Source organism: Neoarius graeffei, chromosome 14 (assembly GCF_027579695.1).
Source record: "Neoarius graeffei isolate fNeoGra1 chromosome 14, fNeoGra1.pri, whole genome shotgun sequence".
In the NCBI taxonomy this organism is placed as follows: domain Eukaryota; kingdom Metazoa; phylum Chordata; class Actinopteri; order Siluriformes; family Ariidae; genus Neoarius; species Neoarius graeffei.
The window spans coordinates 12390364-12404798 of NC_083582.1; the positions used below are offsets into that span (position 1 = coordinate 12390364).

Genomic DNA, 14435 nt, shown 5'->3' on the forward strand with positions numbered 1-14435 from the left:
GGACGGTTTTCTTGCCTTCTTAACTGGAAAAAATAGGAGGGCGCACTGGAGAGTCCTGGCAAGGGACAATTACATCTGCCATCAGCAACGAATCAAAGACCGGTTTTATACCTGCAATTGCTTCTGGTTTGAGTGGGTACTGGGTCTGTCTAGGCCTGAAATCTGATTTGGGGTGATCACCACTGGGTCAGCATTCTTTATTAGGCCTACATCATTTTTACCCTTCGCCCAAATGGAATTTGGAACTCCTGCCAATTTGGGGTGCACCTCTGCTGGAGTTATGCCTGTGGAAACAGAGACAAACAGGCCACTATGGCCGGGGTCCCCAGGATCCCGGTCATCAGTGGCTAATATTACACTGCACTTAACATGCACACACACAGCCTGACTTTGCTTGTAGACCCCAAGCCTTTGACAAAACAACACACTAGGGTCCTCTGTTCGGGACCATTCATTGTTATTGGCTGCACACTTCCTGACCCACTTCCCCATGTTTTTCCAATGGGTGGCTCGCGGTTTTGCTAATGAGACATGGGGTATAGAATTAACGATGTCAAAGAAATCATGTTGGCAGCAGCCGACCTCAAAGTCCTCTAACACGAGGCTGTGTATAACAAGTTTGAGAACACTGCGATGAACAGTGATGCAGCTGTTTGGACAACGAGTAAAATGGACCTGCACAGCGCAATAATGTTTAGACTAATATGTAGTTTTGAGGGTCAATCTTTCACGTACATGGGGGTCTGCAAACCAAGTCTTTTCAAACTCCACACCTTGCCCTTGGTGAACATGTGCTGTACAATGCAAATCTTCCTCTTTCATATAATCTGTGTCAACTGATGAGGTGTTCAAGTATGCGAGCTGTACAAGGTGTTTTGGAGTTTGTGTGAGTTGATCTGAGCAGAGCCGCCAGACATACACATACAGGGGGCTTCCAAACCCATACTGCACACCGCACATTTCACTTACTTCAATAGTTAGCCCATCTGGAGTGGATGTGAGATTTACTCCTAATTTGCACATTAAATCACGTGCTAACAAATTTACTGGACATGTATGTGAGATGAGAAATGAGTGGGATGTAACTATTCCTCCCTCGCTTTCACACGGGAGGTTGACTGAGAAAGTTTCGGTTACAGGTCATCCTGAGATGCCCATTGTCTGAATAGAATTTGAGCTGAGCGGTGGGTCTACTGGAAGTACCCCATGTTGTATCACTGAGTGTCCTGCTCCAGAATCTACTAAAAAAGGTTAACACATGCCCATACACAGTGAGGGGCATACAAGGGAGTTTAGAAAAGGGAGTAGTTGTGTATTTTAACAAACTTAAGGCAACTTCAGGTGTATCAATTTGGACTGGTGTATCGGGCATTTCCGTGTAGTCTTGCTGTTGCATGCAGGTGCTGCTACTAATGTGTTTAACGTTATGTGAATGCTCCTGTCTATGTGTATGTGTATCATCAGGTGTGTGTGTGTGTGTTATCTCCCCTGTTCTCTGTGTGGGGCCCGTTCCCGGAGTCCGCCTGTCAGCCTGCTTTGCTGTACTCCTCACGGGGCCTCTTCCTCTCTGTCCAGGCTGAACAGTCTGGAGAAGAGTGAGAGTGGCGGCATGTAGGTCTTGGTCTCTTTTTGTTGACTTTGTCTTCTGCTTTTCTGCATGCACAGTATACTGCTCGATCTTGGTGAGGCTCAGGAGTGCCCTCCACTGCAGCTAGGGTCACAGACCTGGTCAGGCCACTGTGTTTCTTGTGCGCGGCGGTGAGATGGGCGAGAAACGCTGACACACCTTCTCCATCTTCTTGCTTGCACATACTGATCTTAATAATGTCTATGTTCAAGGGAAAAGCACTGTCCAGATGAGCACAGAGAGCAGTGAGGGTATTTCTGTACTCACGATTACCATCTGCTGGTCAGCTTCTGGCCACTCTTTGGAAACCTTGTTCCAATCTATACCCATCTTGATCATGAGTAGGCGGCGAAGCTCATGGGTGGTTGGTCGGAATTCTCTGCAACATATCAACAGCTCATTACCAAATGTCTTTCCTCCTACCTCTCTCACATTAGGAAGAGAAGCCATGCTTTCCTTCATATCAGCTGTCATCCAGGGTCTGTGGACTAGAAGCACGCTGTTAGCTCCAGCCACTTCCATCATTGGAAGATGAAGGACTTCAGACTTTAGATTATGGCCTTGTGGACCCACTGGTGAGCACGTGGTCAGGTCCAGGAGGGTGTCTCTTCCATTGCCATATGCAAGACCGGATCTCATATGTGATGGAGAAGCGCTGAGAAACGCTGATGCTAGAGGCAGCTGGTAGGCTGGGAGAGATTCCAGAGGCTCAGTTTTGTTTTTTGTTTTTTCTTTGTCTCGACTTCTCCCCCTTTCTGTGGGTGAAGCGCTTGTGGGAGTGATGCTCCGCCTTGCTGAGGAGGCAGTGTGTCAGGGTGGTGGGGCAGACTCCAGGTCAGGGTCCATCTGAAATTTCAAACACTGAGAAGAGGGTGAGAGCCCTGCCTGTCGTTTATCTCTTTTGTACTCTCTCTCAAGTGTTTCTTCTTTCCATGCAGAAAATGCCCTCCAGTCCCCTAAGAACTTAACATTATCTGCAGGCTCTTCTTTTTCCTTCTGTTTCAACTTTTCTTCTAACTGTTCTATCTGCCTGGGACTAAAACTACCCTTTTCAGGGAATCCTAAGTCCTTTACCCATATATCAAACTGTGCCAAACAATCCTCGCCATACAACGTTTTCATAAACTGGATGTTTGGGTTGTCATAGGAACACCCACTTCTTATTATAGCACATGTAGCCTCACACTTACTTGCTTTTTCTTTTCTTTCCCTAACTTACCGTTTCTGTTCCTCATTATACACTGTTATATCAATAGGTTATGACAACAATGGCTGAGTATTTTTATTAGGATCACAAGAAGAACAAGTTGGACTATGTCCAAAAATGCGACACAATAATCCTTTAGGTATGTTCTTATTAGTAAACAATTTATCTGACATTTGCCTTAAACTAAAGTAGGTATCATTTAGCACAACAACCTCAAAGACAACTCACGCATGTGTACAAAATCTATTTCTCTGTTTCAGAATTTGGAGGAGGACAGTACTCTTTTAATTCATCAATATTTTGCATGCACACCGGTGTGTCTTTGCGTTTTCGCAGTCAAACCTCTCTATCCCGTTCCTCCGATGGGCCAGTTGTTCACACAGAACAAAGGGAGCAAGATTCAATTCCTACGAATTGCTGAACGTGAATCCGTCGAAACACGCACCCGTACTTCCCCTCCTCAAGTAGGCGAGCGATTACCCAGTTGTCACTTAGGCGGAAAATTCTCTTACACAACCCAATAAACTACTCGCGGTTTATTGTCTCAAAATTGTGTTTTATCTGTTGTCTGCAAACATATTGATGGTACCACAGCTTAGCAGTCCTCCTGGGCTCGGACAAACTTCTGTCCGTCTCTTATATCAGTCTTCCTCTACTGGGACAGTCTCTGTCCATCTCTTATATCATTCTTTAAATACTGTTTCCACTAATTTCTTTACACAAGAATGCAAAGTTATCACTTACTGGTTCGGTGAGCCCTGATGGCCTGGTCTCTCATCCGAGTTCTCAGCTCCACACCGTAGCCTTGGGACTGTTCCGTCGTCCGAGGATCAGATGCATAGGGCCCACCCAGGGGACGCCAAATTGTAATGGAAATTTCTAATAAACACTTCAGAACGCTTAGCAGTCGTCTTTTCAGTTATTTATTATAGTAGATCAGATATATAAAATAGGAAAGGAAAGAGAAGAATAGAAGAAGAGTAGAAGACACCACTCCAGTGATGCCAAGAGTACGCACACTCTGAGTTGTGTTTTAGTGGCTGTTATCTATTATACTCTAAAGGCATTCGCTTACTGCTTGCATCTTCACGTGATTGGCTCAAGATTTTCTATGAAGCTTTGTTAAAGCGTGCACCTGGCGTGCTCTGGTATGTGCAGGTGGATGCATAGTTATGGAGAACTCAGGCACCCTGCTTATCACCAGCCAAGGCCACAGAAAGGCGATTACAGCATTGGAAAAACAACTCTTCTCAGTAACTAAGCCACTTTAGCTCAACATACAGAAACACAGAGAATAATAATGTTCCTCCATTAAATTTCCCTCACACCCCAGAGAACTGGGGTTATGGTTGTAACGTAAAGATATTCAACCCGTTGTTGTCTGCCTCATCACCAACAGCATTATAATAGAGAACACACCACTGTAGTGTCAAGGAGGATACATGACAGAAATAAACTCAGAGGTGCCACTAACATTTAAAATCCTAAGTATTTAAAGAAAAATTTTTCTAACTGAAGTTTATTAATATTAATTGACAGTAATAGTCTTTCTTACTTGTTTGGTTTGGTTCTGGAGTAAAGACACAGTATTGTGTCTTTTTATAGTCAGTGGGTTGTTGATCTAACAATTTCTTTACTGGCTCCAACACATTAATTAATTCATTATTTGATCTTTCCTCCAGGGTCCTTTACTGAAGCAGCAACTTGTTCAGCACTTAATTTTGCTAGGATCTTTTTCCTGCTTTGGATTGCTGTCCATTTCAAAAGATTTCAAGGTATGAGCTGATGATCAGTGATCCTATGAGGACTTTATGCATTATGCAGTTTTATTTAAGCAATAAAGCCAAAAAAAAAAAGGCAGATTAAAAAATTTATGGCGCACAGAACAGTGTGTGTTTGAATGCAGTAAACAGAACACATTTTCAATATAATCCTTTAACAAATCTTTTGTCTAGTTTTCTTTATAGAAACTGTGTAAGGTTACATAACAATGCAGGAAACAGTTACTTTTTAAATATCACTACCCTTACAATTAATTGTAAAGTTTTAGTTGACACTTTGTTGGAGCCTATTCAATGTGACATTTCTCTCTTTCTTTTTGGGGAAAAATTTTTCAGTACGTCTCTAAAAAATACATTTACTGAAGTCTTATGTGAACAAGGACGTCAACCATACATTAATAAATTTTATTTCACATTATCATTTACTGTGACAGAGAGTGAGGGAACTGCATCGTCTTTTTAAGTGGTGAAATCAGTAGAGACAAGAGAACCTGTCGAAGGATTACTGACATAAGATGGAGAAAGGGGAAGAGACCATCAGTCATTTCAGACTCATACAGTACTGTGCAAAAGTCTTTGGCAAAACAATCTCAAAGGGAGGCCCAGACAACTTGAAAAATATTGTCTCCATCACTTGATGGCAGAGGTGTAAGAAGAAAAAAAAGACTTGCACAGTACTGTATGTTGATTGGCTCACCTTTTGCTTTCTGCTCACTCCAAAATCACCTGCACCACTTCAGCAGTGTTTTTGATTACTTTATTTATCGTCGCTGTCAGGTCAAAACCTGCTATGTGACATTTTTCCTTTTTTACAGGAGACGTAAATAACTGAATAAAACTCTGAAATAACAAGCTGAGAAGCCAGTAAAAGTTTACTTGTTCTGTTATTAGCTTGGTCAGTTAAATATCCATCAAAATAGCTAATTGCAGCATTATATTAGTGTAAATTGCAAAAGAGAACACAATTTGACCTAAATTGTCACATAGCAGGTTTTGAACTGACAGCAGCGTTATGCTTTTTGGAGCTGGAAATTAGTAAAAAAAAAATTTAACTATATGTGGGATCTAGGAAACTCTGGCCTAATCAGGACATATTGTGTCCTTTTTATATTGCAGATCGTCTTCACCTATTAATCAAAAGCTTGGCAATTCTACTACAATATACTGTGATCACTGTTGTTGTGTATTCACGTGAGTATCCATGAAACCATTACACCATTACCATCTGCAAGATATTATTTCATACTTGTAGAAAGTGAAACATTAAGATAGAAACCAATTAAAGAATAAAATAATTTTAAAATCATGTGTTTTCACTCCATGGAACAATGGTCTGGATATTTGCAAACAGAACGTTCCCTGGTTGATCTTACAACACTATTTTAAATGATTCCACAAATCTGGGGCTCAGTTTGCTACAAGGCAAGTGTAGCCAAAGGTTTTGGGCTGACACAGGAGATGTTGATGGACAGATGAACCCCTGTTATAGAGTTTCTGAAATATACTCCTCCATAGCCTTAGTTTCCTCATAAAACAGAAGATTCTGAGGAGGCATGATGTAAGAGTTTTACTGTCTCTCATGGGAAAATTGTTTGGTTTCTTTACTCTTAGGCCAAGTTTACATTAGACCGTATCTGTCTTGTTTTCTTCGCGGATGCACTGTCCGTTTACATTAAAACGCCTGGAAACGCCGGGAAACGGGAATCCGCCAGGCTCCACGTATTCAATCCAGATCGTGTCTGGTCCGGTGCTGTGTAAACATTGAGAATACGCGGATACGCTGTGCTGAGCTCTAGCTGGCGTCGTCATTGGACAACGTCACTGTGACATCCACCTTCCTGATTCACTAGCGTTGGTCATGTGACGTGACTGCTGAAAAACGGCGCGGACTTCCGCCTTGTATCACCTTTCATTAAAGAGTATAAAAGTATGAAAATACTGCAAATACTGATGCAAATACTGCCCATTGTGTAGTTATGATTGTCTTTAGGCTTGCCATCCTTCCACTTGCAAGTGGTAAGTGACGCGCATGCCCGATATGCACTGGGATCACACACACAGCAGCTCAGTCCCGAATCACTGCTTGTGCGCTTCACTCGCGCGCTCTGTGAGCTGTGCAGGGCCGGAGTGCGCACCCTCCAGAGGGCACTCGCTGTTCAGGGCAGAGTGATTTGGAGCGCAGGATGCCTGCGGAGCCGAGAGTATCCATGTATTGGCGTTGCTGTGTGCACGCGAATCATGTATTGGCGTTGCTGTGTGCACGCTAATAATTTTAAAAACGTTAATCTGATGATCCGCTGATACGGTCTAATGTAAACCCCACCTTACTAAATACCTTGTTGAGATCTGCATAGCAGGGAGAATCAGCACTTTGAGAGGTGAGAATTACTTGGCACGGCCACTGGATACAATGCCCTTATACCAGAGGTGGACAGTAACGAAGTACATTTACTTGAGTACTGTACTTAAGTACACTTTTTGAGTATCTGTACTTTATTATTTTTGTTGGAAACTTATGACTTTAACTTCACTACATTTGAAAGGCAAATATCGTACTTTTCACTCCACTACATTTTATCAAGGTCCTGGTTACTCATTACCAGGGCCGTTGACAGGGGGGGACAACCGGGTATTTTGTCCCGGGCCCAGGCATGAGGGGGGGCCCAGAACTGGTCCCTCATGAAGATGCCATTAATCATTCTGTTTCATTTCAAAATGTGTTGATTTGGGGGAGAAAAATGTGCTATATTTGGATTCAATGAATGATTTCTGGTTCTTTTGCCTTTATTGTCTTCGAAAATAGATTCAAGAACTTACCTACCACCCCTAATGCAGAAATGGTTTGGTCTTTGATTAAGGCGCCAAATAACACGGCACTATTCCATCATAACGCTTCGACAATAAGCGTGCGAGCCCGTTTGCCAACATGCACAAGTCAGGAGCAAAGAAAAGAAAAGAGAAAAAGAGATGAAGAAGCCAAGAGCCTCAGGGGCTCACTGCATCGATATTTTAGAAAAGATTTAGATGATGCAGCAGGTGGTGAAGGCAGTGGGGCAGCTGAGCCAGGTAAGACACAGATAACTTTTTTCCAGCCCCGTAATGTAACCCCAGCACGCGCGACGCGCCATTCATAATTATAAAGTAGGGGATAGCAGGGTACACTGAGTGAACACTGAAATGCACAGGGCATTGAATTATTTCATAAACATATCGGTTTAATAACACTGTGTTGCATATATCTCAATGAAGCAAAGAATAGCACATTGGCCCGCAATCATATCCAAATGTTTTAGGCACGCTTGCTGAGCTGCGCTGAGCTGGACTCCGGTTAGCTGAAAGCCCGTGGAACGCTGCCTCTTGTTAATTAAACCTTATTTTGTTGGAAATCATCCCGTGTAGATACGACGGCATGTGAAATTGCCAGCTAGATAGAGTTTAATGTAACTAATGGGCTATAAATGGGGTGTTTTGAGGTTAGTCTATTGCAAAACATTAAACTTTCGCTTAGACTGGATACTCTTCAAACAATTCCCTTGCTCAAGTGAAAAATGATAGGCCTGTATGAAAAGCGCAATTAATGAAAGTAGCCTAATAAGCCCTAAATGAATAAAACAACCTCTGTTTTATTGTTGTTGCTTACACATTAAGATTTTGAAATCTTCTCGGTCCAGTTCTATATCCAGGGAACGTTGTAATCCTTTTGGTTTATCCGTAATAAACGTGTCAGCCCCCAGGTCAGATAGGCTAATGTTACGTGGTTGGGAGGGTGTCAATTTTTTTTGTAACATTCTAAATCGAGTACGGAAAGGACGTTTATGAAAAACAAGACAAAAAAAATACACTGAAAAACTCACTGTACACATCACTGGCACACACGGACTGGCCATTGGGAGTAGCGGGAGTTTTCCCGGTGGGCCGGTGGTTCAGTGTGGGCCGGTGGAGAAAAAAAAAAACAGTTGCGCGCGCTGGCCTTTAATATGATAAGCAATGTTAACAGTTTCTTTAAGAAACTGTTAACATTGCTTATTACAGTTGCGCGCTGGCCTTTAATATGATAAGCAATGTTAACAGTTTCTTAAAGAAACTGTTAACATTGCTTATCATATTAAAGACCAGCGCGCAACTGTATTTTTTTTTCTCCGCCGGCCCACGCTGAACCACCGGCCCACCGGGAAAACTCCCGCTACTCCCAATGGCCAGTCCGTGTGTGACTAGTGGTGATGCTTCTATGTTCAGATTTTGGGAAAGCCATAACTCCGTTCTCATTGAGGCCCAGTTCCATCCCGTAAACAATCATTTTGGTTTATCAACTACCTGCGCTCAAACATGTCACAGGAGAGGCTCAATGGGCTGGCTATGCTCTCTATAGAGCGCGAACTTGCAAAGAAGCTGGACTTCAATGACCTTATTGACGACTTTGCCACAGCAAAAGTCCGGCGCATTGCATTTCGCACCTGAATAGTTGCAGACTAAGGAAATGTTCAAACTGTAAATATGTTGAAATGTTGAAATAAAATGGTTGACTGTTATAATGGGCTTGGAACATCTGTTATTTAAGGGTTGGAGTGAATGGAGACTGTGAAAAGAGGGGTTGGGTGTAGGTGGTTGCTGTGTGGCGATGTGTGTGCGCGTATGTGTGTGTGTGTGTGTGGGGGGGGCACTCAGATTATTTGGGGGGGGGGGCCCACTCAGATTATTTTGTCCCGGGCCCAGCCAAAGCTGTCAACGGCCCTGCTCATTACTATGAAAAAACTTTGAAAGTGGATGTTTTTTCTTTTCTTTTCTAAAACATGATTGGTTCTTCTGCAGGTGACACTGAGACAGCCGATCAGTAATCACTAGGGTCACATCACGTCCATAGACTGGATAAAATCAAGTTCAGTGATTTCTCCGCAGCATTATTTAACACGATTGTTCAGTTGATGGCAGAATGGAAAGAGGTGGTTCTTCTGGGGGATACACGCACACAGGGCCATACCTAGAACCCATGTTTCAGTTTTCTGAAAGGATTAAAGATTTATTTTGTTTTAAATATTTGCTTTGTTTGCCAAAAACGAACCACATCACAGCCTACAAAAACTCACTATCCAACCTGCGGAAGCATATTGAGGGACGTAAATGTTTTATTCCAAGAGAAAGCTTGCAATGAAGCTGTCTGTGCTTTTAGAGCTAGCAATAACGCTGCAATAACTATGCAGTCTGGTTAGTCAAATGACTTTCTGTGGATTTGACCGCCAAATTGCCATCACCTTGTCCACGGCTAACGTTGATACTGTTAGTTAGCATGTAAAAACGGAGTTACACTAACATGAATAACGTTAACTTATCTGAAGTCCTTTCAGAAATATGTTTTACAATAGCATAATCTTGCCACATAAACAGAATGTAGAAATCTTTCTTTTCTAGAAATTAGTAATGTTAACTACCCAGTATGAGTTTGAATTTGAAAAGCGTTTGCTAGCATGTCAGGTGGAGGTTCAGTGCTACAGGTTCTACAAGTTAGTCAGTAAATCCAGTCGGTTGCTTCCAAGGCATTAGGTTTTGTAAGTGTTGTGGCACTAATATAACAATGCGTTAACAGAAAATGTACTTTTAATACTTAAGTATTTTTAAAAGCAATAATTCAGTACTTTAACTTAAGTAAAAATTTGACTGTACAACTTTCACTTGTATCAGAGTAACATTTGAACAGTGGGATCCGTACTTTGACTTAAGTCATGAAGTTGGATACTTTGTCTATCTCTGGCTTATACTTCCAGTCAGTTTCAAAGACAGCACAGGGTTCTTATTGTGTTCTCTTGCTTGTAAAAAATTCATATAGCTGGTTCATTCCATCAATGGGGGCAGCTCTGTGGTGCAGTGGTTAGCAACGAGTGCTGTACATTTTCACTAAAACTAAAAGGAGTTCCATTTTACACTTTTACCAGCAAAGCAGCACAACTGTAACGTCACCAGGGTCGAGTATAACTACACCACTCAAAGAACTTACATGTACATGTCTCCAGCAAGAGTGGACGATTGGAAATGGAGAAGTGATGGACTTGTATGTGTTTGTAATGATGTTACAGTAACATGCAAAGAAAGCAAGCATGTGACAATTGTGCTATATTACAATTCTACCAGCTCTCCTCCAGTGCAGTTTGGTTCATTGGAGTAAAACACATCAAATCAGTTGAATTAATTATTAAGGTTGTTTACTGAAAGGAATCCAATAACGTCAACTGCTGGAATGCTCCCCAAAGCCAAAATTATAATATTTGATCTTAATACATTATTTAATTCTTCAACAGATTTTTACTTTGTATTTCTCTAAACAAAGCTTTTGATATTTTTGTTTACTGTATGTATTTGCATAATATATGTTTATATACATCATATATGTTTACTGTATGCATTTGTGTAATATAATCTAAATTTTTTGTTTTTGTTATTGTCTAGTTATTATTGTGGATGTCTGGTATAAAAGAAACACTAATAGGAAAATATGGATTCTGGTGCTTTCGGTACTGGAGCTACTTCTGATTCTTCTTGGTGTTATTATTATAGGTAGGTGTTCAACCATTTATTGTTTTATTGTAAATAACTCTTCTAGTGAGTGAGAGAGAGAGAGAGAGAGAGAGAGAGAGAGAGATGGTGTGGGGACATGAGTATATAGAAGCCAGAGGAGAGTGCATGTTTGAGATTGTTTACTTCGAACATAATATTACTTTTAGAAAACCTTCTGTGATTTTTCATAATAAATTATAGAACAGATCCACTGATGCATTCCAAAACTGTTATTACATGGTTTAAACAGTGGCGGCTGATGGGTAAAAAAAAAAAAAAATTGGGGGCACAGGATGCAGAGTTATTGAAGTTTTGGAATCTTTATTCGTTTTTATTACTGAGTCTTTCAATTTGATTTTTTACTTGAGTCTAGTTTGAGTGCATAAGTAGTTTTGGTGTGGTTTTTATTTTTGAGGAATGAAGAGCTAGTTTTAGTTGAGTTTTTATTTAGTTTGTGTTAAGAGATATTCACATCATGAGGAAAGCCTTTATTTAAAGGAGCCAAAAAAAGGGAGGATGAAAGAATGCATGGCATTATATATGATCTAAAAAAACAGTGTTTATTAAAAGGTCCCATATTATACACCTTCAAACCAATCAAAAACAAGACACTGATGTTGCGCGAGCACTGTCTAGAAACACTGCAGCAGCAGCAGAATGCATAGAGTCCCATTCTACAGCCAACAAGCAGTTAACAGTGTGAAAGACGTTAAGTGTAAACACACAAATTAAAGTAACAAAGAGTGAAGTGTTGAGAACATCGTCCAAGTAAATTCTTGTTCAAGTACTGCTTACTGATCAGGGATAGGTTTCCCCGATAACGTTGCCCTTTAGGGCTAAAGAGCGAGTTGAGAGACTCTCTGAAGCAACGAACGTCTCTGTAGGTGGTTTTTCCCAACTCACTTGTAAGAAGGAGCCTTAAGAGCAACATTACGAAGAGCTTCGTTGCAATGCACATCCCCGATATAGGCATTAGTAGCTGCTGAATCCAGTTGATGAGGTCACATGGCGTTAATTTTTTACCAAAAAACAATGGAAATATAAAGTGTTTAAAATATATTAATATATAGTATCTTCATTAAGCATTACAGATATAATGTGGTAATTAACAATTGAAACTATTTTACATGTTTGGGCACTATTTTTTATTCCAAGTGTCTTTTTAATTAAATGAACAAATGTTCACATGAAAGAATGAGCAAATAAGTTAAATAATTAAGTAAAGGTGTTCCCCGTGCCCGCTCATTTCACTGTTACATGCATGCAGTCAGGATTATTTCAACATGCCAATTTGGTAATGTTTGGAGAAAGAGAAAGTTTTTGATCTTTTATATAAGAGGAGGTTTCACACACACACACACGCACGCACGCACACACACACACACAATATTAGAGGTGCAGAAATGTGTCTCATTTATGACACTAAATGAGAATCACTTGCCTAATTGAGTTAAATTTGATTAAAATGTGGTGATAATGTGACATTACGATATCCATACATAATTCCATATCATATTGAAATATATTCCTAATGATTTTCGTATATTTATTTAATAATTAGCTTGATATACTTGCAATGTACAAGAAAAATTATTGAACCCCGGCAGCAGATTCAACACCAGTTTCCCCCGTTGGCTGTGAGAGTCCCTCGGAGGCGCATGCACAGTCTGTATATTCGGCTGTGAGGAGATGCTCTTGGTTTTGAAAGAGTGGTCCGGGTCCCTCATAAATTCAGAGCAAACTTAGGCTACATTTACATTAGACCGTATCTGTCTCGTTTTCTTCGCGGACGCACTGTCCGTTTACATTAAACCCCCTGGAAAAGCCAGGAAACGGGAATCCGCCAGCGTCCACGTATTCAATCCAGATCGTATCAGCTCCGGTGCTGTGTAAACATTCAGAATACGCGAATACGCTGTGCTGAGCTCTAGCTGGCATCTCATTGGACAACGTCACTGTGACATCCACCTTCCTGATTCGCTGGCGTTGGTCATGTGACGCGACTGCTGAAAAACGGCGCGGACTTCCGCCTTGTATCACCTTTCATTAAAGAGTATAAAAGTATGAAAATACTGCAAATACTGATGCAAATACTGCCCATTGTGTAGTTATGATTGTCTTTAGGCTTGCCATCCTTCCACTTGCAAGTGGTAAGTGATCTGCGCTGGGATCACACACACAGCGGCTCAGTCCCGAATCGTGGCTTGTGCACTTCACTCGCGCGCTGTGTGAGCTGCGCAGGGCCGGAGTGCGCACCCTCCAGAGGGCACTCACTGTTCAGGGCGGAGTGATTTGGAGCGCAGGATGCCTGCGGAGCCGAGCGTATCCGCGTATTGGTGTTGCTGTGTGCACGGCTAACGGTTTTAGTGTAAACACGAATCGTTTTAAGAACATTAATCTGATGATCCGCTGATTCGACGTAATGTAAACGTAGCCTAAAGGACTACTTGGGCTATAGTGTTGTTCGAGAAAACCATGTTAGCTTGACGATGGGTCTTACGAGGTAATTAAAGACACTCTTGGCCTTAAGAGTCTTTCGGGAAACCCACCCCAGAGGAAGTACAGAGAAGCTGCCAATATTTAGGTTTAAAAACAAGCACTACTTGAACATAAATTTTGCCCTCCTTTTTTTCTGGCTTGCAAATTTCTCAATGACTTTCTGGTTAAAGTCAGTCATCTCAGTAACCAGTCTCTTTTCTATTGATAGCATGGTCAATGCATTCAGCCTCTCCTGCTTCTAACTGTTCAGCACTGCTAAGCCTGCCAAAGAAACTTAGCTTCAAACAGTTGTCAGGATGACTGTGACTATTTTCATGCCATTTGCACTTGTCAGAAAGGTGTTTAAGGTCCTATACCCTCATCGTTGTCCACAATACTTTGAAAAAGCAAAGAGGGAAAGCAATAAAAGGCATTACTCACACTGCATACATCACTATATAGCACTATAGTAAACACAAAAAAACAAGGATTGCATCGGTGTAATATAACATTTATTGATACGTATATACCTTTCAAAACATAAGTAGTATATTTGTATTTGTGTGTCCAGGTGTATTTGTAATGTTCAGGTCAGACAGCAGGCTGCAACTAGTTTTCAACTACTTGCGTCTACCTGCGATAACAAAATCTCAGGTACACGCAAGACTGGCCTTACATCGACGCACGACAATGCAGATAATGGCAGAGTGTTGTAGAGGGTCTTTAGGAGAGGCAGGTTGATGCAAGTGGATCATAATCTGTTCGCATTTCAGCTGCGATTTGCTTCCAATCAGTG

General features: G+C 41.3%; 1 protein-coding gene across 2 annotated transcripts in view; it reads left to right on the forward strand.

Moving 5' to 3' along the window:
* Nucleotides 1-14435, forward strand: part of LOC132897975 (uncharacterized) — a 126525-nt gene that overhangs the window by 27246 nt on the left and 84844 nt on the right. For both annotated transcript variants that reach the window (XM_060939290.1, XM_060939291.1), the window contains exons 6-8: nt 4517-4609; nt 5732-5806; nt 11054-11161. In XM_060939290.1, coding sequence (XP_060795273.1) covers nt 4517-4609; nt 5732-5806; nt 11054-11161 — 276 coding nt within the window. The remainder of the gene's footprint in view (nt 1-4516; nt 4610-5731; nt 5807-11053; nt 11162-14435) is intronic.